The sequence below is a fragment of the Netta rufina genome (genome assembly GCF_964035555.1).
Source record: "Netta rufina genome assembly, chromosome: 1".
NCBI lineage: Eukaryota > Metazoa > Chordata > Aves > Anseriformes > Anatidae > Netta > Netta rufina.
Window position 1 is genome coordinate 106,014,702 of NC_140123.1, and position 27,775 is coordinate 106,042,476.

The following is a 27,775-nucleotide window of genomic DNA, read 5'->3' on the forward strand; positions in this document are numbered from 1 at the left end:
TATTTGCTATAACAGTTCTTGGCCTACAGCCTAGGAAGACTTCCCCTGGAATCATAATTTGCAGTTGTTTTAGAGAGTAAATCTCATTTCAACATAAAGCATAGAAATCTTATTAAAATGGATGTTAAAAAAAAAAAAAAAGCCTAATTAAGTACTGCAAATGGGAGCAAAGCAAATGGAACTAGGGGAAAATAAGTGAAACCTTTCGTTGCTAGATTTACTTGAAAGCATTTTTATGATTAAATGTGAAATTTGCTGGTTTCTGAAGAAAGCCTACTGCTATTTCGATTAATGGTAAAACTAATTCTGTTTTAGAACTGAGGTTCTGAGGCACATATTCATGGCAATTTTATATTTCTCAGGAATATGGGATTCAGTTAAATTGTATATAATATTACCATTTCTACAGTCCTGCTTAAAGGCATAAAACTAAGAAAAACATATAATAGACATCTCCATGAAAACATTAAAAGCATCTTGCATATATATTAAAATTATGCACGATAAATATATCCAATTTACTTAGTGCTGGAAACTAAGAGATAAATCCAGTGGGTCCAGAGATACATTTTTGGCCATCACTTCCCTTTGCTGGAGCACATCAGGTACTTATTAGAGTCTGGTAAAATAAAATGTATTGTACTCCAGGATGCTTCCTGGCAGCTTGTATTGATTGAGGTATTTATTCAATAATTAATCATCTCCTGAATTAAACTCTACTGTGTGCATTCAGTATGTCTACGGATGCCTTACATATGTGCTACACATTGATACAAAATGAAAACAACAGACTGAGGCTCTCTAATTTTAGGAGAATGCAAAAACAAAGCAAAACAAAACAAAACAAAACAAAACAAAAAAACAAAAAACAAAAAACACAAAAACAGTAGAATTAAGTTTTCTTAAGTATTTAGTTTTCAAGGAAGAAAATAAGATAACCTGACAAACAACTTGAAAGATGGAAATACTTTTAAACTACAATACTAAAAGACTAAATGAGGGGTTCGAGCTTCTATGTCAATATAGAACTCCAAATTTGGTTTAGTAATTTTAGTGAAACTGAATAAAAATACAACATCTGTACCTCATATATTGAGAGGAAACAGGTACAATCCCCAAAGTTTGGAGTCTGTATGCAGGGAAATACTGATCCCAGTAATCAGAACCCATGATGCTGTTGGCTTGAGTAAGTACATGTAAAACACTGAAATGGAACTGGTATCTCCTCCCCTCTTCCGTATTTTCTGCCATCAGCATCCCATTATATGTAGTTAAATTATCTGAGCTGATCGTTACTAGTCCACAGATACAGAGACAGCTCGTTCCCAGAAGCATTACTAGCTTAGAGGATGCCATGCAGAGTTTTATGGAGCACTGCAGGGCATGTCTTACCTACTGCTAGATGTCTGCTAGACCAAAGCAGTGTCAGTGCTGAGCTGAAGGCTAGCAGTACAGCTAGATCCCAGCTAGCTCTCTGTTGAGACACCAGGTTAGCTATTCACCACCTCTCATCGTCACATCCCTGCCACCTAAGTATCTCCATTAGCCACCGTGCTACAATCTCCACTTCTTAATACCCTAGATAACCCTGCAGGCTACAGAACTTACACAGTTCAATCAGGCCTGGAAAATGATGAGTGCAGGAAGAGGATCTATCATCATAGCAGTGCCACAAAGCCAAAAGACTGAGAAGCATCCTGAAGAGCATCACTTACAGCACTTTCTGCTCTATGTCACATTTCATGCAGGGTAGCACTTTAACAGCATAGACACTTGTCAGACTATGACCACCCCTACCTAAACAGACATGTCCTCTGGAGTTTTTACCGTTAACAACTCCCATATTGTTTCTTTGGAGGGCTGTCTGGCATGAAAACACCACTGCCTATCCCAGAGATACCGAGGGAACAAACAAACCAACCTTTGTCTTTTGTTGAATTTAAAAAGGACAGATACACAGCTGCAGATTCAAATTCTGAGGCCATGGTTTGTAACATTGCCCAAATATGCATAAGAAATAACTCTATCCAGCATACCCCCCCCAACTTATGTATTATTCCTTCATCAACAGAACATATGAAAACTACCAAAAGCACAGAAGAGACTTATCATTTCCATTTCTTAAATCAGCCTGGAAAAATACTAACTCATATAAATGAAAAAATATTTTCCTTGATGAGCTGTGGGAATATGCTCATATGCCCATGAATGCTGTCAGATCATTATCATCTTAACACTGAAACAAGATCACATCTACCTCTCTAGATGTAGTGTAGCCAATAAGCTGACCCTTCAGAAGATGTGGTTTAAATAAGAGGGCAGAGGAGGGAAAGCAGGGACCAAACAAGAAGAGCAGTAGGAGAGAAGAAACAGGAGAAAAAGAAAGAAAAATGTGAAAAAATACCTGCTCTCTAGAAATGCATGCTCTCTAGAGGAGTCTTTTTTTTTTCTTTTTCTTTCTTTTCTTCCATAAACCTAGGTCTCCTATATACTTTAATAAATGGATTTTGATCATAATTTACTGCATTATAAACTACAAATTGGCCCCACACATCACAATTTCTCGCATCAATCCATTCTACAGACACATTAGCATAGAAAAATAGCTCAGGAGATAATCCATTCATGCTGGGAAACCAATTATTGTATAACAGTATCTGCAGAGCAAAGCTTTTACAGCGTAAACATCCACTGTGTAATATAAATGCTTACAAAGAAATACTGTTTTATTATCAAAATTCAAAAGATCTCACTCTAGATCTCTATCAACTATAAACTTAGGTAATTTTAGATCTGAGTAGTACCATCAACCAATATGACATTACCAGAATGTGTCTGCAGATTATTTGAATAAGACTGAGGAGGACTAGGGATACTGATAGCTTATTTCCAGAAAGGTATCTGCTCAACCAGTCATAGAGGAAATGTTCTTAATACTGATTATTAATTGATATTCTAAATTAATTGATATTCTAAAAGATTAACAGTTGTCAGTTGACATAAGAAATGATCTTCAGAACAAATAGCCGTTAAAAAAGAATATATCAAAAATCAAGCTTTTTCTTTGGAATAAACTGTGCTTACTGCTCACCTGTTCATCTTTTATTCTAAAACACTGAGCATAAGAGATGATTATTTTGCAAACATAAGATATCAGTTTTGATGTATAAACATCATGATGACTTAACAAAAGAGAACATCTCAAAATTTTTTATGAGACCTCCAACAAAAATAATCCTTCCTGTATTTTCCTAATGGCTACAGATGTTAAGGATACCAAATGTTTCTAGTGGAAAAAGGAGATCAGGTTAAGGACAAGACCTTTCCTGCTACAGTAAATGTGTCAAAATAGAGTGCAGTTACCAAATAAAATACTTTTAAGCCTATACTTCCCCAGAACTTCATAATGACTAATTCCCACTAAACAGAAAAAAGGACAGGAGGACCATCAGCGTGTTGAAAAAAAAAAAAAGCATCAGTATGACATCATTGCCTGTCTGCTAGCCAGGAAAGGAAGAAAGGGATTATCTGAATGGTGAACATCTGGATTGTGTATATAAAGGCAATGAAGACTCTTTATACATATTAATACACTGAGTTCCACTGAATTTTATCTTACAGAGAAACAGTAGTGCTATGACATGCTTTTATAATGAAAAAACAACTGAAATTCCAGTGGTCTGGGTTAATGCATTATAAGATATACACACAGATTTATCATTCAATGCTTTTTTACTGCATTTAATTGAAAAAAAATCAGCAGATAATTGAAACTAAATTTAAAGTAATGTAGTTTGCTAAAACTGGTTTTATTCGTTCTGTTAGTGTTTCAGATAAAAAGCTTCTAAATAACACAATTCTAAACACACTGAAATTCAAAATGTATTCAATTCCCCACCCTGGTAAGGTAAAGACTCTTAAGAAAAATGTTACATACGAAATGCTTCTGTTCCATTAAGCTGAATACAGTTTAAATACAGCTTAAACTAAAATGATATTTTTGCTTTTTTTTTTTTTTTTTTTTTTTTTTTTTTACACAGCACGGCATAGATATATGGTGTAAGTAGCAACTCTATGAGTTGTTTATAGACACAACTAGTCTGTGTATAACAACTCCCTAAGTTTGCCACGGAGAAAATCCATTTCTCTTAATTCTAGGTTAGAATAATATACAAAGAAACATTCTTACCTTGCACTGTTAGAGTAGCTGATGCTTCAGCTTTTCCAACCATATTTTCTGCAACGCAAGTATATGAGCCCATGTCTCCTGCCATAACTTTCCGTATTTTCAAGGTATGATCATCACGGATTTCGTATCTTTAAATATACATAGTAATATATAATGAACAAGAAAAAAGGTAGAACTTTGTATAACTTCTGTAAAGGGTAGGAAGGAATACCGTGTTTTTCCTCTGAAATATTTTTATTTATACATTTCCCTTATAAATAAAAATATTTTAAAATTATTGTAAATCAATAATGTAAAAACAAAGATTTTGAAGCAAAATATATATTTATAAATTTGAAAACCTGATTCTGATTTTATTTGCAACATGAGTCAGTTTCGCTGGCACCAGTAGAATTTCACTAGTGTAATACAATTATAAGGTTCTACCACAGAACTTTTTAATTATTAGAACTGTCTTAACAGGTAAATTTAATAATAGTAATCATTCTCTCCATACTTTTTCCATCTGAATGAAAGATTTTATTTTATTTTTTAATATAGTTGAAAAGAAAATATTATCCTCAGAAAGATCAGAATTGGTTAAACTTCAGTATAAATCGCAACTCATTCAATAATTTTTCTAAAAAATGATGTGTGGCCTTTCACCATTTCCTGTCCTTTCATCACCTTTTTTTTCCTCTTCTTTGTATAATGCTGTCAATGTGTTTCTCTTCATGGAACCATATTTTCCTCTTAAAAACACAATACTTTTTATTAAAGTTATAGACTAGATTAACAGAAAAATGAATTTGGATGACAGGAGCCAACTGTTACTGTGTCTTCTTTCAAATCCCTCCTGATTAGGAGGGATTTGAAAACCTCTCTCAATAGGTTTTCAACTGATGTATGTATGGGTATTTCAAGTAAATAAATGTATTATCTATCACGGAATTGTATTTTCCTTTAATAAGGTGTTTTACTTATTGGCCTGAATTAGAGCAAGGACAGAAAAAAAGTAAATTAGAGATTTAATAAGAAAACCATATATAACCAAGACAGCTTGGTACATTAACAGACTACATTTTACATCAATTGCAATTCCAGTATACACTTCTTGATGTTGTAAGCTAATTTATTAACTGTTATACATTCCCTCAAAGTTTTAATAATTACAGAAGGTTTTTCAGGTGAAATCTTAATCCATTTCAGATATTACTGACTGAACTGAGGTGTATTTTTTTTTCATGTTGTCACAATGAAAGGCTTAGAACAAGCAATTCTTAAGTTTTAATATAACTGATAACTTCAAATTGAGCTCAATGACTTATGAAGCCTTTTCTATTCAAGAACAAGAAATGTTAGCAGTCAAATGTTGAATGGCAACATCATATACCAAACTAAATGTCATCAGAAAGTTAACTCCATATACTGTACCTTGCTTTTGGTAAATCCCCATCATCTTTCCTCCATCTTACTGTAGGGACGGGGTCACCTCTTGCCTCACATTTAAACTCAGCACTATCATCCACAGTTACAGCCAAATTACTTGGTCTCTTCACAAAAGATGGTCTTTCTAAAGGAAAAAATAATAATAATAAAAAAAGGATTAAAGGATTAGTTCAGCAGTTTTGTGCCTGAATTGTGATTTTTCCTCAGTTCCAGCTGTTAGAGAACAGGAAGAGTGGGATGAATCCAATGGAGCTGATTTTGCCACTGCTCCTCTAGCTCTTTGCCCCAGGACAAAAGCTCAGACAATAAGCAGAAGACCTGTAGCTGTATAAATACCTAGCATTATTCATCTCAGTACAGTAGTCTCAATGGTAGTTCAGGATCCAAGCTTAATTCTTATATATCATCACATCACAGAAACATAGAATGGTTTGGATTGGAAGGGACCTTAAAGACCATCTAGTTCACACCCCCCTGCCACAGACAGGGACACCTCGCACCACACCAGGTTGCTCAAAGCCCCATCCAATCTGGCCTTGAACACCTCCAGGGATGGGGCATCCACAGCTTCTCTGGGCAACCTGTGTCAGTGCCTCACCACCCTTTGAGTGAAGAATTTCTTCCTAACCTCTAATCTAAACCTCTTCTCTTTTAGTTTAAAACCATTCCCCCTTGTCCTGTCATTGTGTGCCTGAGCAAAAAGCTGCTTTCCATCTTTTTTAATAAGCTCCCTTTAGCTACTGAAAAGGTGCATTAAGGTTACCCAGGAGCCTTTTCTTCTTCAGGCTTAGGTACATCACATATACCTAAAGAAAATCACATCTTATTGAATACGCAAGTTGCATATGCATTGACCCTTAAAAAGAAGCAGACCTGCTGCAAGGCCTCAGACAAATGACTACTCCTCTGCTGCACCGCTTCAAAAAGACAGAAGGCACAAACTAAATACTATCTTACTAGAGGCTGTGACTCAATGGTGCATATAAATTCCAAGTAATGCCCAGCACACTAGCTCTATGAGGTTGCTTGCACGTCAGCAGCAGCTAGCACATGATGGTCATTTCCAGTGCTACATTATAAAATTTTCTTTAATGAAAATAAAACACACAAAATAAAGTAAGCCAAAAATACCTACAGGGTCTTCTCTCTAATTATTGCTAATAAACACTGCTGTTATCCCTGACTCACATGGTAGGACATGGATGACCCCCGTCCTGTCTCACCAGAGTCAGAAACACACATTTTGCACAATTCTCTCAGGTTTTCTGAAAAGAGACCTCAGCACAGGCTGTGCTATTGTGGCAACCCAACTAGAAGCTAGAAATTTCAAGAAAGGAATCCATACACTTTTCTACCTGCAACAGGGTCCAAAGTTTATGGTGCTTTACTGTCCATAGAGTGTTATACCAGAGTGGTGCAGTGAGGTTTTCACATGCACAAAGAAGAGAAGTATTTTAAGAATTACTGGGATACTCCAAGAAGAATTACTCATCCTGAGAGGCAGCATCAAATGACAAAAAAGATGTCCAAAAAAGAACATGAGAGCACTTTGCAGGTTCCTTTGCCTAAGGCAGATGACCTTTTTGCCTATAAAGCTGTGAAAGCTCTGAGAGAAATGAGAAGACAGTTGCATGTTTTGACTTGTATGTATTAAAGATATACATATCATCTCCCTGGAACTGGATGAGTCTGAAGCCACTGGCACCATGAGGAACTGTGAATACTCCAAAATATGCCACAGATTTCTCATAGGAGTACAAAAGAACCTGACAGAAGGATAAAGAGACAGCTTTATATTCTTAGCATCTGACATTTGTGTTACGTTTGACTAATACCACACTTCACAAATATCACTTCCACTATGCAGATAAGTGTTTACAAATTCGGTATTATAAAACCATTGAATGGTTCAAAAAGGAATGAAGTAGAAGTGACAACTAAGCAAAACTCTATAGAAAAATTTCCTTTAGTCTGGAGGATGTCCAGACAAACGGGACACCAGTCTCGTAGAAAACTTACCTTTGCTTTGCTTTACAACCAGGCTGATAATGCTGTCAGTTAAAGCCTGGTTTTGTATTCAAGAAGTGAGAAATAAAACAAGGACCTAAATATATGAATCTAAATCATGACTTAGAAATTAAATTTCTAATTAGTTGTTTTTTCAATTAATTAAATCAAAAATACATTAATAGCCTCTCCTCCCCCCCCCCTCCCCCCCCATTTTCTTATAGGTGCAGTAAAACCACAATCCTGAATAAAAGAAAAATGTTCCAGCTTAAGCATCACAGTAAGAATCCTTTGAGGAAGGATATTCAGTTTAATCCTGCAAAATATAAAGGACTGATCTGGTAAGGACATGATTGCTGTGCAACAGTGAAAAAAAAAACACAACACAAGAGGCCTACTTTTCTGACAACTCTGTATACTTCTTATCAGTCTACAACTTTCAGTAATGAAAATAAGACGAAGTGACTTTATCTACACCAAGACAGCATTGTAAAAGGTCAGCAAAGTAAATCCCCAAATACCTATATTCATTTGGACACAAATCACACCATTGTGAATGTTCAGATATACAGCAATAATATCAAAAGCACTTAAATTACAATAACATCCAGGAACACTTGCAGTGAATGTTTTTGTCACTGTTTCCATTACCGGATTTTATCTTTTTAGGACTCCTTAAATCTGATGTAAAGATATGACTGCACAATGAGTCTTAATGTTGTGTTTTACATGTACATAATTCTGATTGTACTGTAAAACCAAGAAGGTAGGAACTATCAGCACGCTTGGCCAAACAATGATTTTTTTTTTTTATTTTAATTTTTTTTACAAATGAGTTGATTTTTTTTTTTCCATACTTCTGTAGACTCTTGTGTGCCTGATCCATTTGTATTCTATGTACTTATAATAAAATATTTACCTGAAGGCAGTTTTCTCCACTTCAGAGTGCCATCTACCCCACCTCTGAAGAACTGGGATACAAGCACAACTGCAATATTCAGTTTCAGCTCATTTTGTATATCTCACTTATGAAACATGGAAGATCTCTACAACACTGTTTTATTTTTCTGCATTTTAATCTTTATTTCCTTTTTAATATATCCAATGTTTTATATACATTTTTGAGGGATGCCATTGAAGAAAACAGAACAAAATAGAACAGCTCAGTTGGAAGGGACCTACAAAGATCATCAAGGCCAACTGCGTCACCACTTCAGGGCTAACCAAAAGTTGAAGTATATGAATGAGGGCATTACCCAAATGCCTCTTGAACACTTACAGGCATGGGGCATGAACCACCTCACCAGGAAGCCTGTTTCAGCATTTGACCACCCTCATGGTGAAGAAACTTTTCCCAATGTCCAGTCTGAACCTCTCCTGGCTTTGTGCCATTCCCTTGTGTCCTTTCATCAGTGATCAGGGAACAGAGACTGACACCTCCCTCTCTGCTTCTCCTCAGGAAGCTGCAAAGAGCAGTGAGGTCGTCTCTCAGCCTCCTCTTCTCCAGACCAGACAATCCAGGTGTCAGCCTTTCCACACAGCACACGCCTTCCAGCCTTTTACCAGCTTTGCTGCCCTCTTCTTTCAAAGCTTTCAAAGATATTAAGATCCTTTTTATATTGTGAAGCCCAGAAATGCATGTAATATTCAAGGCAAGGCTGTACCACTGCTAAATATACCAAGTAATCACTTTTGACCAGCTGGCTATGCTGTTTACTGCACCCCAAAATGTGTTTTGTCCTCTTGGCTGCCCACTGCTGGCTCATGCTGAGACTGCTATCGACCAGCACCCCCAGATCCCTTACAACTGAGCTGCTCTCCAGCCACTCGCCTCCCAGTCTGTACCCGTGTCCAGCGTTATTCTGTCTCAGGTACGGAATCCAGCATTTTCCTTTGCTGAACTTCATGCTGTTGCTAATTGCCCAGTGCTCCAATCTATCTAGATCCCTCTACAATACTCCTCATCCCTTCAGGTAGTCAACAGCACCTCCTAGTTTGTCATCAGCAAGCTTGCTGAAGATGCACTCCACTCCTGCATGCAGATCATTGATAAAAATGTTGAACAGATTTGAGTCCTGGGCCACGGCTAGAATTGAGCCCTGAGCCATACTGTTCTCTAGGTCAGTTTCCTATCAGAAGAGTAATAGCCCAAGAGCTTTTGTCTGCCCATTCTTAATTCTCTTATTCAAGTGCATAAATGGATAAAGGAAATCACACTGATACTAGTTAAGTATCTATCTTTGTCACACAATTATTTAGTAAATACAAGGAAAGCCTAGTAAGGAACACTTTGAAATCTTCTAATATTACAGTCTCTGGGTTATAATCCTCCCCCTGATTTGAAGCAGACCTAAAAGCAAAAGTTCAACTTTCAAATAACCAAAAACCATAAACATAAGATTTATGCTGAAAGATATTAATATATGAAGTCAGCATGTTTCTCATGCCTTTTGACTCATATGTAAAATCCAACTTGAAAAAATGAAGTGTATTAAAATTTTTTTGACATAGATTGATAAGACAGACAAAGCTTTACTGTCCTGTTTGAAAATAAAAGCCTACTAGTTTCCCCAAACTGAAAATCAGAAATTCATTTGAAGGGAAAACCAGATGGAGGACCATTTCCAGCATGAATTATATATAACAGTTATATTGTGATTCTCTGGTTAGAAGAATAGTTAAACAGTACAGGTGACAAGGAGCCCAGTGTCGGGACTTCACTCATGTAACTGTAGCCAGAAGGCTATATCAATTCTAGATTCTGCTCTGAAGTTCTAAAGTTCTAAAAGTCTATGTGACAGTAAATTTCCATATGACGTCCTTCAAAGGTTTTCAAACAAAAAGAAAAAAAAACAACAAAGGAACCAGGATGGTGGATCACAAAGATCCTTCCTTAGCTTACAGAAAGTTATAGAAAATTACAAGACTGTCTTGCTGGATATTCAATCTCAGCAACTTTAAAATGGCAGATAATTTCACTTCGTTAAGGATAATATTGCTTCATAAAAAACTCTGAGCAGAACCTTAAGTCGCCTGCATCATACTTTTAAAAAGTAAGTTTTGTCAGTCTTTGGCACTTTTGTGCCAAAGACTGACAAAACACATCTTAAACCTGAATAATATGTTCTGCAGTCAGTAGAACTGCTACTTTGGATTGTCACAGGGTTGATTTTAGGGACCTATTTGACAGGGTCCCATGGGACCCTGTTCTAAAGGGCAAAGGAGTTCAGGAAGGCTGCACATTTTTCTAGAACAGCATAAATCTTGAAGACACAGGAGCAGGCCATCCCTATGTGCTGAAAGACGAGCTGGTGGAGAAGACTAGCACGTCTGCACAGAGAGCTTCTTCAGTAACTCAGGAAAAACAAACAAACAAACAAACAAACAAAAAAAAAACAGAACAAAAACAAACAAACAAACAAACAAAAACAACAACAGAGAGAGAGACAGACAACTCAGAAGGACTACAAAGATGTTGTGAGGTCATGCAGGGAAGAATTTAGAAGGGCTGAAGCCCAAATAGAGCTTAACTTGGCCACTACAGTAAAAGATGATAATATACATAACATTTTTTTAAAGTACATCATTAAGAAAGTAGGACTAAGGAGAATCTCCACCCTTTATTATATGTGGGGGAAAACAATGACAAGAGATGAGGAAAAGGCTGAGGTATTTTATGCCTTCTTTGCCTCAGTCTTTACTAGTAAGACTAATTCTTCTCAGGGTACTCAAGTCTGATGAGAAGAATGAAGCCCTTATAGTCCAAGGTAAAATGGTTAGCAGCTTACTACACTGCTTGTACACCCACAAATCTATGGGGCTAATAGGCACCCAAGAGTGCCAAAGGAGCTGGCTGAAGTGCTTACCAAGCCACTTTCAATAATTTACCAGCAGTCCTGGCTAATTGGGAAGGTCCCAGTTGACTGCAGGTTGGCAAATGTGATGCCCATCTACAAGAAGGGCAGGAAGGAGGATCTGGAGAATTACAAGCCTGTCATTCTGACCTCGGTGCTAGGGAAAGTTATGGAGCAGATCATGTTGGGTGCCATCACACAGCATATATAGGACAAACAGGTAATCAGACCCAGTCAGCATAGGTTTGTGAAAGGCAGGTCCTACTTGACTAACCTGATCTCCTTCATGACAAGAAGACCTGCTTAGTGGACAAGGAAAAGGATGTAGCTTGTTTGCTGTGACTTTAATAAGGCATTTGACACTGTTTCCCACAGCCTTCTCCTGGAGACAATGGCTGCTCAGGGCATGGATGGCTGTACTGCTCACTGGGTAAAAACTGACTGGATGGCCTGGGCCAAAGGGTTGTTGTGAATGGAGTTAAATCTGCTTGGTGGCTAGTCACAAGTGGTGCTCCCCAGGGCTCAGTACTATGGCCAGCTTTATTTATTATCTTTATCAATAATATTGATGGGGAGATTGAGTGCACCCTCAGTAACTTTGCAAACGACACCAAGTTGGGTGGGAATGTTGATCTGCTTGAGGGTAGGAAGGCTCTCCAGAGCTCTGCAGATCTGGATAGGCTAGACTGATGGGATGTTTCCAATTGCATGACAATCAGCAAGGATAAATGTAGGTGCTGTGCTTGGGTCATAACAACCTGACGCAGCAGTATAATCTTTGGGTAGAGCAGCTGGAAAGTTGCCTGGCAGAAGAGGACCTGGGGGTGCTGGTCAACAGCCAAATCAACAAAAACAGTCTAATTTCTCCTTCAGAAGCAATAGATAACTCAAGCTTTCCCTACTGCCAAGTTACATGTAACACATTTTGAATGAAAACTACCAAAGCTTCATCTACAGGGATAAGGCAACTCTCACATGCTGAAGATAGTCTGAGAGTTACAGTCTATCTGAGAGATAGTCTGAGAAACTGGAGTTACAGTTTCTTTTCTGCCATAACAACAACAACAACAAAATAATGCAATTTTCAGCTAAGATAGTTATCTTAAATGAAAATATGTTTTAATGCTTGAAGGAACTATCACTAGAATCGTTTGAACAAGTAGACCTGTTATATCTTTACAACACTCAGCACGGATAATAAACAAAAAAATATGTATAATAGAAATATAGAATAATTGTGATTTGCTTCAAAAGGAAAGAAAAAATATAGCCTCTTCTTAAAGATGTCACTTTTTGTTTCGGTATTGTTTCATTGTACTGTCACAGTCAGTGGACATCGGACATTGGAACTATTTTCAGTTAGATAAAGTATGAAAGTGTCTTCTGTAGTAACAACAAAGCTAGACTGCAAAGCCATTAACTGATGGTTGGACTTGGTTATCTTAAATGTCTTTTGCAACCTAATTTATTCTCTAATTCTAATTGCCACCCATTTGCTAGAGTGCTAATGTGACAAAAAACATTTTCAAAATAAACACCGAAAAGGAAATAGCTGACAATGACCTTTAATTAAAGGCTTCCTAGGAATAACAAAGTTGGATATTTTCATATTCATGGACATTTTCATTAACACAGTCTTAATGGAGAGTTCTTACCTAAAACAGTGAGCTCGGCAACTTCGCTTTCACGTTCTCCAACCATATTTGTTCCAACACAAACATACTTGCCAGCATCATTCTTTCTTGTGTATGTGATCATAAGCTTTCCTCCTCTGATCTAGGACAAAACAAGGATAACAGAAAATACTTTAATAGAAACTAATGACTTAATAATATTTATTAACTTGAAAAGTGTTTTGTTGCAGATAAAGAAAAAAAAAAAAGATAGCAGTGACTTTCCAAATCAAACAAAACGTTGAAAAAAGTGAAACTACTAACTTAGTTTCCTCTTCTTATGAAAAAAAAAAAGGGGGGGGAGGCTTAGTTTTACATCTGTAGTTTGAAATCTCTCAAATTTAGACCTCTTTTCTTCATTCTGTGTAGTGCAATACTAGTTATTTAATGGTCTGTTTAATACTCATTGGCAGAAAATGCTACAATTCCTTTCTATGCACTATTATAGTTTGACATAGATGAAGAGCAAAAATTAGCACTAGACATAAATCCCATTTTCACATCAAGTGTAGCAATTACTTTTTCTTAATAAAAATCCTCATGAAGTTCAATAAGGCCAAGGTCTTGCACCTGGGCTGGAGCAATTACAAACACAGGCTGGACAATAAGTGGATTGAGAGCAGACCTGCCAAGAAAGACTTGGGGTGTTGGTTAAAGAGAAACTCAACATTAGCCGGCAATGGATGCTTGCAGCCCAAAATGCCAACTGTATCCTGGGCTGCATCAAAAGAATCACGGCCAGCAGGTCAAGGGCACTGATTTTCCGCCTCCACTCTACTTTCATGAAACCCCACCTGAAGTACTGTGTTTAGCTGCGGGCTCCCCAGCATAACACATTGACCCATTACAAGAGGTCTAGAGGATGGCCATGAAGATGATCAGAAAGCTGGAGCTATGAAGACAGTCTGAGGGAACTGGGGTTGTTAAGCCTAGAGAAGAGAAGGCTCCATCAGACCTTATAGCTGCTTTTCAGTACTTAAACAAAGCTTACAGGAAAGCTGGGGCCCAATATACTCTTTACCAAGAAATATAGCAATAGGACAAGAAGTAATGTTTTTAAACTAAAAGAGGGTAGATTTAGATTAGACATTAAGAAGAAATTCTTTACTATGAGAGTGGTAAGGCAGTGGAACAGGCTGCCCAGGGAAGCTGTTGATGCCCCATCCCTGAAGTGTTCAAAGCCAGGTTGGATGAGGCCCTGGGCAACCTGTTCTAGTGGGAGGTGTCTCTTCCCATGACAGGGGGGTTGGAACAATCTTTAAGGTCTCTTCCAGCCCAAACCATACTATGATTCTATATTATCCTACTGTTGGTAGGATGCTTGTTACTATACACAATTATTATTATTATTTCTTATTTTTATTTTTATTTCTAAAGGAAACAAAGAGAGCTCTTAATCTTTATAAAGTTATTTACCTTTGATTAAGGAATTTTTAAGGCTGATAAGCAGTCGGGCAGAAGCAATTTAAACCCATGCTGGGAAATGAATTATCTTCTGAATTCAGTTGTTGGAAGATAACAGAATTTCAGTAGCATCCAAATCAAGAAAACATATTTCCCCTTTGTGATTCAAAATTTAAATATTTTAAAATATACATTAGAAGTACACAGAAATATCTGATGTCCCTTTAAAAATACTACTTCTATTTGATTTGCAAAACAGCTGAAGAAGTTTCATTGTTCACCAAAATACAACAAAATTTGTGTAGGCAACTGAATACATACCTTGTTTACTTTAATATATTAATACATGATTTAATTACATTTTTTGTTGAACACACACTTATGACTCACATCACATATGAAAAACATTGAAGTTCAAGGCATGGATGGAAGAAAACAACAAATAAAAACCAAAGATGAAACTACATAAAAGGGTCTAATGTGGTCAGTGACAAGAAGGAGAGTGTTCTCAATCTGAGGTATTTTGCTCAAGTTCCCTGCAGCTAGAAATCTATCCCTGAAAATTTGACATCTGGAGTAGTATTGGTCTCCTACTATCATTGTAAGATGTACACACACAATGATGACAGTCAGTTATTGAGATAAATGAACATGCACATGTAACGTAGACAATGTTGCATACAAATTTCATTCTTTTGCCTTTGGCACTCATTGAGAACAGAAAAGATATGTCCTTTATCATCCAGCAATCTAGTAATGCTGAAATTTCAATGGGGATTTCAAGCATGAAGAATAAAAAAATTAAGGTGATCTGCAAATATACATTTTTTCAAGAGCCTGAATAGATTGTTGACCACCTGAAACAGTAAGCAGAAGAGACTGTAACATATCTCTCTATATTTATTCCTATTTTACACCTCCCTAAATCACAGAATGCTGTTAGTTTCCAACTAATCTATAGAAAGGGTTTTAAAAAGTGATTGTGAAAGATTTCCATATTCATTTCGAAGCACTTATATATTCAGATATATATGCAGAAATACATTATTTTCATGTACATCAGTATTGAATGCACTGGATTTAAACAAAGAAATGTATTTACACACCACAAGAATTTACTGAAGCTCCTAATGATTTCAAACCTATGTAAACTGAAAGCTTTGATTTTCATACATGTCTCAGGAACTTAAGTCCCACTGACATTCAGTTGTACTTGTGCTCCTCTGTGACTTTGGCATTTATGAAAATCCCTTCCAAAGTATTTACAATATGGCACAACTGCATGTTTTTGAAAACTGTAACCTCTAGCAAGAGATATTCTAGGAATTCCTTCTAGGAATCACGAACAGCCTCTCTTCAAACCACATACAGAGAAAAGCATTAAAGCAGAAAGATTTGAACAGTTAAAAATCATTGAAAGCTGCTAATCTTCCAAGTTGAGATTTACATAAGACAGGAGATGCAGAGGAAACATTCCCTCATGTCTTGCATAAAACTACGAACTCACTCTCTTTTGTATCATGGACTTTGAGGCAGACTTTCAAACACATGGCATACCTATGGAAAGTAGCTATGGTTTCAAGATGGAAATTCTGAATGCGTTTAGATTTTTTTTCTTCTTTTTTTTTTCCTTTGTTGATTTTTTTTTCCTCTTAAAGAAGAATAAATGTTTAGAACTTTAGCCACAGTGAAGGCTATGTGGGTATATAAAACATAAAAATAGGATAAATTACACAATTATGATAAAATATTGGGCATGTGGAATTAAGTATGTCTGCAACTAAGCATTCACAGATGGCTAGAATAATATACTTCCTCTGTTGGTTCAGTACCCAAGTTTTACATTGAGTTTTAACAAATATGTACCCAGCATCTGAATAAGATTGATCAAGACCTTCTATTTATTAGCAAGACATTGCAAACCAAATCTGTAGCTATGATAAACCTGAGTTTTGTACATGCAATTTTTGCCACTTTTTCTCTCAATAGGAAAGAGTACCTTCAGTACTGCATTTAGCTCTGGGGCCCTCAACATAAAGAGGACATGAACTTGGCAGAGTGTGTCCAGAGGAGGGCCATGAGGATGATCAGAGTCCTGGAGCACCTCTTGTATGAAGACAAGCTTAGAGAATTGGATAAGCAGTTGGGCAGAAGCATTGTGGTCAAGAGGGCTAATGGGATCCTGGCGTGCATTAAAAGGAGTGTGGCCAGCAGGTCAAGGGAGGTGATCCTCCCCCTCTACTCTGCCCTGGTCAGGCCTCACCTGGAGTACTGTGTCCAGTTCTGGGCTCCCCGGTACAAGAGAGACAGGGATCTCCTGGAAAGAGTCCAACGGAGGGCCACAAAGATGATACGGGGCCTGGAGCATCTTCCCTATGAAGAAAGGCTGAGAGAGCTGGGCTTGTTCAGCCTGGAGAAGACTGAGAGGGCATCTCTTCAGGGTATGTAACTATCTGAGGGGTAGGGGACAGAAGGATGTAGCCAACCTCTTCTCGGTTTGTGGGGATAGGACAAGGGGCAATGGCTGCAAATTAGAACACAGGAAGTTCCGCACTGACATGCGAAAGAACTTCTTCACGGTGAGGGTGACGGAGCATTGGAACAGGCTGCCTAGGGAGGTTGTGGAGTCTCCTTCTCTGGAGATATTCAAGGCCTGTCTGGATGCCTACCTGGGCAGCCTGCTCTGAGGAACCTGCTTTGGCAGAGGGGCTGGACCTGATGATCTTTCGAGGTTCCTTCCAACACCAACAGTTCTGTGATTCTGTGATACTTTGATTCTATGAAATCCTACAAATACCTATGGACGATGAACCAATGGCTTTAACTAACAAAGTACAGAACGGAATACATGCACGTAAATTTTGGTATGACCACATAAAGCTGTTACATTTCTTTGTCTTACTAAGCTGTAAGTTTATATCTGTTGTTTAAATCACATTTGAGGGTATCATCTGAAATCATGCCAAATTAGAGCTGGTCCTAGTCAGTGGACATGTAACAGTTAACCAGGGGTTTTACTTTGAGTGCTTCAACTCTTCTTCTCACATTTATACCCCTGACTCAAAGGGGTACATCAGCTTCAAAGTAGTCACGATATAATGATTTGAAAAAATGACAGGCAGTTTAATGTTTCATCCCAAGCCCCAGAAGAGTTGTTATCATACTAAACACAAAGAGAAGTCTTGTTTTTTGTTTGTTTTTTTTTTTTTTTATAGTGAAGAAGATATACCAAACAATTTTATTACACTATTCTGGTAGGTATTGCACATCATGGGAAAAGAATTGCTTTGCTAACTGCCAAAGCTTTAAGTTCAATTTTGAAAAAGATGGAAGCAAGTATCATGTTCCATTTATACAGAAATGATGTCATGGTATTTTCTGACTTTTAATGTCTCCTTAGGATTTTATTCTGTTCTCTGCCTATCAACAAATTTATCAGGGTTATGCAAGTAGGGGATATGAAAATAGTACTGAACATTGATGGGGAAAAAAAGATTGTGATCAGTAGTTTACAGATGATCTTTGGTTGCCTGTAACACAATATATGATAGTATGGTGATTTACAAAGACATATTGAAAGCTATTTTCTATATGTGTGCGTGACCATATTTTGCTCCTCATGAGTAAATTGTTCATTTGAGCAAGTCCACTTCATTCATTTCTTTCTACAATAGTTAGGGATGTTGATTCAGAAAACCCTAGGAACCTATACAGTTAACTAGGTCCTGAATTGTAAATTATGACCACCCAGGAGTGAAAAAAAAAAAAAATCATATACAAATAACAAATCAACTTGGTCAGCCAATAAATCAAATCCACAAAAACTTACCCAAGGATTCTACAACATATCACCATATTCAGAATAGCTATACACATATATTCTTATCCTAAGACCATATTTTATATACCTATGTTTGTGTATGCATATGTAAATTTCTGTATGTATAGATGCATATCCATCTGCCTGTATTAAGAAATATTTTTTTTCATGTGGGTGATTCACTTACTTTTCACAGCAACGTGCTATGTAATATGAGAAAGAAAGAAGCCATATGAAAAATGCTTGGCAAGTCCAAATATGAAGATGACTGGCATATTTTCCTTTACTTTCCTTTAGCTCCTATTTTCATTCCATTTAATAAATGAAATGTGCTCTGTTGCAAAATAACTCTAAAGCAAACCTAAATGCTTAAGAAAATGAAATTTAGACTACAGAGTGAAACACTGACCTGTTTGTATAATCAGGGTTTCTGCATATGTAATGTCACAAATTTCATATATTTCAGTCTTCTGTAGTAGAGCTCAACATCACATTTTATGTAGAATGAAATGTGATGGGCATGTGATATTAACCTGTCAGACATGGTCTATGCTTTAACAGTGTACCATCTAATTATAAATGACAATACAATGATTGAAGAACAAGGTGAGTATAAGCATTTGTAATTAACTCTGTCACTAATTATATATAAAAGTAAAATGGAGCTTTTATTTCCTATTTATGAAACATAGGGTTTGGACAGTCTTGTCTATGTGGTCTAGCATTCCCAAATAGATTATTATATCCGTTTTATTACTTGTCATTGCATCATAGACTGTGAGGCATGGAATAGAAGCAATAGAAGATAGTTTTGAAATTTTAAATGAGCAGTCGAGTTAAAAATAAATAAATAAATAAATAAGGATAAATGAATACCTACCTTATAGTTTTGTTTAAAAATGTGTACCTTGTCCCAAGCCTTGTGAATCCAATGTATTTCCTACCTATTACAATATGCTTCAGTATCATTGCAAGACACTTGACATTAAAACATGTTTGATAACGCTCTTACTCAACTTCAAAGTTCAAACAAGTCTTTCCTACTTCTGGTTCCATTCTCTTGGACCCCAGAAAGATATGTGCTGCTTCTCCACATCAAACACATACAAAACACTTCTTGAAAGAAGTTTAAAAAATACTTTCATCTGGCCCTTCTGTGCCATAAATCTGCCATGGCAAAATGCAAGTCAATTGTTTCACACTATCATAAAGATCAACAAAGTAGTCTTGCAGTGGTGACAGGTCTGAAAGTAGCATTTATAATGAATGGTGCAAAATATATGCGAATAAAGATTTACTTAAAAACAAAGAATGTTTAAGGTAGATAAAATGACAACAGATTAAAGCTGCTCCTTCTGGCACCCTTAAAATTTGGCTAGCGTGTCTGGAGAGTCAGAATCGGTTTCAGTTTGCTTATGAGACAGTCTTCATTTCCTTTACGGTCTCTTTACTAATGACTGTATCCATAAGATCAGTATCTACAAAGAGTTAAGGCTTATCTGTGTCCTGAGTTGTTTGGTGACTTCAGAGGGAACTGAAGGTTGTTCAGTACTTGGTATTATCACAAGACACCAAGTATCAGAATTACTATAATGTGTTTGATACCTCCCACATTTAACAACACAGTGAAAACAGCCAAGGTATATGCAGAATGTCATAAATCCAACTTCAGGAAAGAAAAATCCTTATCTCAGCACATACAATTTTCAGACATTTAACACTGAAGTCATCTCAATCTCACTTTCTACAAACATTTGGCTTTTGTTAATAGCAAAGGAAGATTTTATTCAAAATAGGCTATATTGGTTCACATTAATCAGACCTAATTTCTGAACAGACAGCTATGTTTATATAAAAATATTTGAACCAATAAAACATGTTACTGAAACGTTTTCAGTTACAGTACAAAACATTCATTATGCAATACTTCCTCTGTTATTATAAACCAAGATTAAAATCCTCCCACAACAAAAGCATGTTACAGCTACCCTCATGGCCTTAAATACATTCATCTGAGATCTGGGAAAATAAAAAATTTAAAAAATATCAGAAACTGTTTTGCACAATACTCTTTACCGAGTACAGACAATATACTAAACTTACCTAACAAACAACACATAAGGACATGCTACAGGTCAGTAAAAAAAGCTATGGAATGAAACTATCTTTCTGCAACACAGAAAACCCAACTGAGCCCAAATATTATTGACCCAGATAGGAACCATGTGTCTGTAGGGATGACTAAGACATTTCTGCAAAACTGTATTTATCCTGGTACATGAATCTCCCTAGATGAACTGGTTCATGTTTATGGTAGCTTTCATGGCAGTCAGTGATAGGAATCAGAAACAAAAGTAAAGTGGAATTGATTTCATTGTCTGGTGTGTCTTCATTTCTCTCCCCTTCAGTCAAACAATTTGAAATGTCTGTTACACCAGAATTTTTTAAGCATTGCCACCAGTGTGTTATTTGCACACCTCCAAGAATAAAATCTCAGGCTAACTGGGTCTAACCTGCCACACAAAATTTCTCAGTGTTTAACTATGTTACCTAAGTCATCACAAATGTAATATGGAAAAATAATTGAAACAAACCAAACATTTTAAGATGCACAAAGAATTTCTATCTGGTAACCACAAAAGAAACAATATAGCCCAAATCTGCAGAGGTATTTTGCAGCCTATTTTCCACTAAGCAAAAGTGGAAGTTTCCACTACATTGCAAAAGACAGATGAAAGGCCACTCTTTAGGGATGTATCAAAAAGTTCACAAGAATGAAAGCAAGTGCAGATTCAGATAATCTCTCCAGGTAGTATGAGGGGACCATTTAGGTGACCAGATCCAGTGATTTAGCCTGCTGCAGAATACACCTCAGCTGTGCAGGCATTATTGGGGAGGAGGAGTGCCATACAAATTCAGAGGAGTATGGACTGCTGCTGATTTCTAGGGGGTTTAGTTTCCTAATTGTCAGTTTCCTAATTGACTGGTGTCTTCTTACTTTTCTAAATCTGAAGTTACACGGGCAGGACAATTATATGGATCTAAGACAACTCAGTATCATGTGTATTTACTTGATAAGAAAATTCCTGCTGTGCCCTCAGAAAAGAGGACTTGTACAGGATACGAATCTCCAACAGCAGAATTCTCATTTTCAACTTCATAGCTTAGAAGCATTGCTAGGCATAACTTCACTGAGACTTGTAATCTGACAAAAGACATTTCTCAGAGCACAGATCTCTCACTGCCACGGTGTCACAATAAATGATTTACCAAGGTCCTTGTGTAGGGTCTTCTAAAGGGAACTGTTGTGACAGGACTCAAGATATCAAGAGCTTTCAAATAGAATTTCATAGGCCTTCTACAATGAACTCCTACGAGAAACTGAAAGGCTTTAAAAAGGAAAGGGAACATTTTACTAGACTTAAAAGTACAGTTCTGAAGTAGCAACAACAAAACCACCTCAGTCAGGAGAGAGGACAGAAATAAAAATAAATTATTCAATTTTTTTTTTTTCTTATTGGCATGGGCCTGTGCAGCGGGTCATTATTTCCAGTTTTGGCTTCAGTCATTCAGTGACCTTCTGAGTTGCAGCAGATTTGGCACAGATTTCCTCTTTACATCCCCTCTGAGACTGCCCACCGCTGGCTCCTGACTGAAGGGGATATGAGTTACAGGTTCCCGGATCCTTCCTGTGACTATTTCACTTCCTACACTCGATTGTCTGTGAAAGCTTTCCTCCCTGAAGCCAGCTCAGTAGCTTCCCAAGGGAAGAAGGAATTTCTTCCTTCCTTGCAGAGGGTAAACCTGAGCCTTTTATGGTACAGAATACAAACTGAGAACCAAACTAACTGAAGAAAAAACTGTCATGGATGAAAAAAGGCAACGAGTCCTTTTATACACTTCCAAATTGATACTTTGACAGTTTTGAACTTTGAGAGATTTGGTATCTCATTCAACACATTGCCTTTCAAAACTTTACAATCAAGTTTACTCCCAAAGAAGTGTTGGCCTTACCAGTCTAGAACTACAGACACACAAACACTTCGCAAAATGTAACCTTGAAAAAATAGACAATGTTTTGCAATATAAATACTAAAAACTTGCTGGTTCTCCAACTTTGGATCGAGGTGAATTACCGTCATGTAAATTACATCATGCTTCAAGAAAGTACAAAAACCTGGGCTACATTTCTATTGCATATATCTCTGACTGAGCCTAAGTTCAGCTCTAACTTTCATCTAAGACAACATGGAACATACAGAGTTGTGAAAACATTAAACCTTTCATATCATTTCACATCATTTGTGAAACACTTTCAAAAAAAAAAAAAAGGAACACACACACACACTTTCATTTTTCAGAAAGACTTAAAAGTTATAGTCTGCCACATTTCACTCTTCCATCACTGATCACTGCAGTTCCTGTCAGCCTCAGCACATGCAAGTCATAAATCACAGATTTCCATGTATTTTCTGTGGTCTGCACACAAGCTTTGTACTACAGGACTGAAGTAAAAAAAGTTGTTACAGGCAACCAAAGCAAATCTGGTGGTAGCTTTCATTTTTATTAAAAGAATACCAAAAAGCCACTAGGTCACATATTAAGGATATGCATAAGGCCCCTGTTTGGAAGCTCCTAAAATTTAAACTTACAAAGAATAAGAAGGAGAATGTATGCACAGAGAGGTGAATATCCACTCCCCCAATTCCCCCAGCAACCTAGGTTCATTATTTTTATTTTCCCTTTGTGCTCAACATTTGATCCTCCAGACAGCCTCAAGAGGCAGTGAGTGACCTGTAGATCTCAGGCAGTTCACAGAGCATTCAGTTTCTGCTACTCTTAAAACAACCCAACGCAGGTTGCAATCAGGCCAAATGAAGTGTGCAGTGTTCTAATTCTCTGTGTGGGATCATCACTCCCTAGTGCTCACGCATCCCAATCCCTTAAGCCCGTTACCTCCAAGAGTCTTCATTGATGGGCTACTGGTAGGCTAACCAGGGAAGAACATGGCTCTATTTTCTGGAAGAACATGCTGCCTGACAGTTTTGCTCTTCCTCCTTAGCCCTTACCTTTGGAGCTGCAACCTGCTTAATGCTCAGCATGAGAATGGCAGTGGTCATGGTGTAAACAGCTAAGGAGTCTGGGGGAAAAAAAGCATGGGAAATGGTGCCTTTGGAGACCAAAGCATGGGAAATGGTGCCTTTCCCCCTGCCTTGCCTGCAGTTCTCTCTCGTCTGCTCGCAGCTGGTGGCTGCTCAACCTATTGAGGGGACTCTGCAGCCCTGCTGGGATAACTGCTTCCTCTGCAGCATTTTCTTGCTATTCCTTTCAGTTGCCACGGAGGGCTTAAACTCCCAGCACGAGGTTTGCTGTTGTTAAAATACTACTGTATGCTGCATCAGTGGAAAAGGTGGGGGAGGATATAAGTGGCTGGAAGCGGGGAGAAGCTGTTTGGGACACTGGAAATGTCAGCTGCTCAACTTTTTCCATTTATATTTACAAAGCAAAGTAATCTAAGGTCTAGCTGGCCAAGTTCTGTATGGAAATTAGCATTTCCTGTTTGTGGCAGATTGCTGTTGGTGGAATGGGCTTGTAAAATGACTCAGTACTTTCATTACCCCAGTTTCTCTTGTGGCTGCTTTGCCTGCCTTTTTTATAATTAGTACTACCCTAACATACGTAAGAAACTGTGAAGAAACTGTGATGCTTTCTGTGTGAAAGGTATAGAGATGCATAATAAAGAGGAAGTGATACTTAGACAAAATTAACTAAAATTTTCACCTGACCAGATTTCAGTCCTTTGGTATTAACTACTTTTTTTTTTTTTTTTTTTTTTTAAATGACAGTGACAGGAAGTTAAAAGCTATAACTGCATTCCTATAGTAAACTTTTCCCCCTAGAAACATAAACAGCCATACTAAGCTTCCAAAACAGATACAAAACCACAAGTGTCCAATCTGAAGTAAACACTTTACTTTTGAAGACAGTACTTTTACTTGGCCAATTATTTAGCATGACAAACGGAATAGAAGATCTACTTTTCCGTGTAAAGGAGTTATCTACCTAACATGCTGATCAAATTTTTCAAAAGCAGATGACAAAAGCTAGGAGTGCTTGTCCCATGGGTAACGTAAGAAGTACTCAACACATATGATCACTGGGCAGACATATTGACATGTTCAGGAAGCTGAGTGAGCAATTCCACTTTCAAAAATCCGGTCCTGAATACATGTCATCCAAAAGATGCTGCATGGCATGCACTACATCAAGTGCCATTCTGAACAATTGGTACTATTTAGAAATGGGGCAAGTTAGTTAAAGCTGTCCTCAACTGGAACACCACTAAGGTCTGACCTCCTGATACACTGTAAGACTCCACTTAGCACACCAAATACATGAAAATATTTTTAGGAAAAATATTTATGACTGGAAGTTCTGTGTTATTCCTGTTACTGCATTTTTTTTTCCTTTGCTGGCTGACTTCCTTCCCATGGTGATACACTACAAGGAAAGGTAAGAAAAATGATGCAAAAATACACACTAAACAATGAATGTGAACAGACATGGAAGGCAGTATTTAAAGGACTGCCTTGTTAGCATCTATGCAAAAAGACCTTATCAATAAACTTCGTTAGTCTTCTGGTCTCCTTTTCAACACACACAAACACGAACAGGATCAACCACTGCTGCATTACATAAACAAATTTCAGTAGGTTACGTTGCTGTCTGCACCAAGGTGTAACCTTACAGAAATTTTGTTAACAGTGGTTAAAGTTCACCCTTTATTGTATTAGAGAACACATTTGTTCCAACACAAATCCACTGTTTTTTCTTAGTTATGTCCAGAAAAGGTAACAAAATTTTATTTGTTACCTTTGCGGATTCATTTTAAATTTTAAAATGGTATGGGATTTTCAAAGCCTACATAGACAAAATATTCAGAAACTAAGTTAAAAAAGGTGGAAAAAAAAATCCCTACGCATAGTAAACATAAAAATAAAAGTCAAATGCATTATCAGTTATGTGTTATACTTTGCATTATACTACTTGCATAACACTTCAGATACTTCATGCAAACTTTTTCGAAGATATCCTTTTTAGAAGAAAGAATAAAACCAAACTCCACTGAAAATAGAAGACAGTCATGAGGAAAAAATAAGTTATAGAGAAAGTTTGATATAGATCAAAAAATAAAAGGGTTATGATTCTCTTTACCTATCAAACAGTTCCATGTGTTACTACAAGTTTAGCAAAAATGTCAGAAAATCTTAAAAAGTTTCATCCTTTGATAAGATTCAAAAAACAACATGAAGAAACAAACAAAAAACATCCATTTTCAGGTTCAGTTTTGCTTTGTTGGTGTCACTGGATTGCAATGAAATGCTACATGTTTGTCCCAGACCTAGAGGTTGGCAAGAAATGTTTGGTGGAATATAATCTGAATAGTTCCACTATATTTCAGAAAAATGTTTGAATAGTACTTAAATTTCAGAATACGTAATTGTAAATAATGAAATTCTGGACAATCCTGTTAGAGTCAAGCATTTGTTCATGACCTGTGAGAATTGAGACATAAACTGTACTACAGATATTAATGCTGACAGTTTCAAACATCCGTGCAAGGAACAATCTGATGTGTGTGTTGTATATAATATTTATGTATGTACTATGTATATAGTATCTGCTGTATTTAGAGCTGCCTTTAATAATGCATTAGATTTTTGTCTAGGCTTATTCTGCTCACACAGCAAGCTAATTTCATAGCATGACTGCCTTGAAACATACCACAAAGGTATGAGCTTATGATCCTAATAGTAACTTTTCAACAGATGCTTAGGAGTTCACCTTGAAACTGAGGACTGCGCCTCTGCTGAGCTTGACATATTTGTAGCCCAAAGGAGCAACTCTGTCCCTGAGACATATGAGGTGGTGAAATCCAGAGAAGGAAGAGGGATTTAATGAGATGCATACTTCCTTGAGGATTGGAAGAACAGGAGTTTATTAAATGGAAATGAGGAAGAAGGGATACAAATGGAATTCCATCAGAAAGAAATTTTAGATGCTAAATTAGTTAGACAGGCATGTAGCTATTAGACTGGTTCAAAATGTTGTTTCCTTAGCTGTATGATCATGTGGTTAAATAAGCAATATCTTTCCTTTTCAGAAAGTTCTATTATGGCATTTTCAAACTACAGTTCAAAACCTTCCAAAGGGTAAAACTGTGGCACCACAAGGAACTGGAGTGAATGTAGCTGTTACACTGGTGATTGCAAGTTTCCAGAGAAGCCTCAGAGAAGGAAAATGACATAATTCTAACTGAAAAGAATAATTGATTTAAGGTTTGTTACCTAAAATATCATGTTCGGAAAGAGATGACAGAAGGGGATACAGCACTGCCTCTTAATATCTCAACCCTTTCAACGGAGTGTACAGAGGATGTAGAATAACTTCATATACAGTCTGAATGATATATTTAGGTATAATGCCTGTAAAGCACTGCTAAATAATTGATTTTGCAGAAAGCAAGGGAGAAAGAATACAAAGTCATGATCTAGTAGACTTGTTCTGTCGGAATTAAAGAAAAATAAAAAATCTCCATGAGCAGAAACAAAAGTTGCATTGACATTTTCCTCTGTATCTCAATAAATAGATCACCTTTTCAACATTAGCTACTGTTAATTCCCCAACTAGAATATGTGGAAGTAATTTGAAACAATACAAGAAGAATAAAACTGATTTTGGTATTGATTCCTTTTACTATTTCATGAATACAAAACTGATAAGTATAACAGCACCCAGGAGTCAACCTCACCAAACTAATGGTATATTTGCTTTATCAGAGGATAACCTTGACAAAAATAGGGACTTCCCAAGGAGCACATTTATATACAATACAGTATATATTTAATACAGTACAATGTATTAAAATAACAAATTTTAATACATGTTTGGAAAACCTCTATCAGCACAGTAAAAGAGTTCTCTTGGCTAGCTACCAATCCCATAGACAAGAACAGTATTTGCAAACAATTTTCTGGGTTAGTAAATCAAAACCCCTGTTAATTATAACAGGCTAATTATCCAACACGGTACCTTGCTAGGACAGTTCCAAATAAACTAACTGTTCTTAGCCTGTCAATAACTAGAATTTATCCCAAAAAGCCAATACTTACTGATGTCCTTTGGCCTGTCACCACACACAGTTTTGCACTGTGCAGCTGTGCAGTATTGCAAGCAGTAGTTCAGGCATGGTTCTGCCCATTTAGAAAGAAAATGCTTTCTCATCTTGTTACTTTTGCTTGTAATTGTACAGATGTTCTTTTAATAACTTAGGAAACACAGTGATAAAGCTGTAAGTTTTAAAATTTCACATCTGTTTTTACACAAAACTAGGAAGAAA

The 27,775-nt window shown here is 36.9% G+C and overlaps 1 protein-coding gene across 1 annotated transcript in view; it reads right to left on the reverse strand.

Moving 5' to 3' along the window:
• The window catches only part of ROBO1 (roundabout guidance receptor 1), a gene marked incomplete at both ends in the record, with an annotated part of 540,132 nt that overhangs the window by 83,860 nt on the left and 428,497 nt on the right, over window positions 1-27,775 (reverse strand). Inside the window, 3 exons of the mRNA XM_084291939.1 lie at window positions 4,190-4,317; window positions 5,603-5,741; window positions 13,134-13,254. Of these exons, the coding sequence (XP_084148065.1) occupies window positions 4,190-4,317; window positions 5,603-5,741; window positions 13,134-13,254 (388 nt within the window). The remainder of the gene's footprint in view (window positions 1-4,189; window positions 4,318-5,602; window positions 5,742-13,133; window positions 13,255-27,775) is intronic.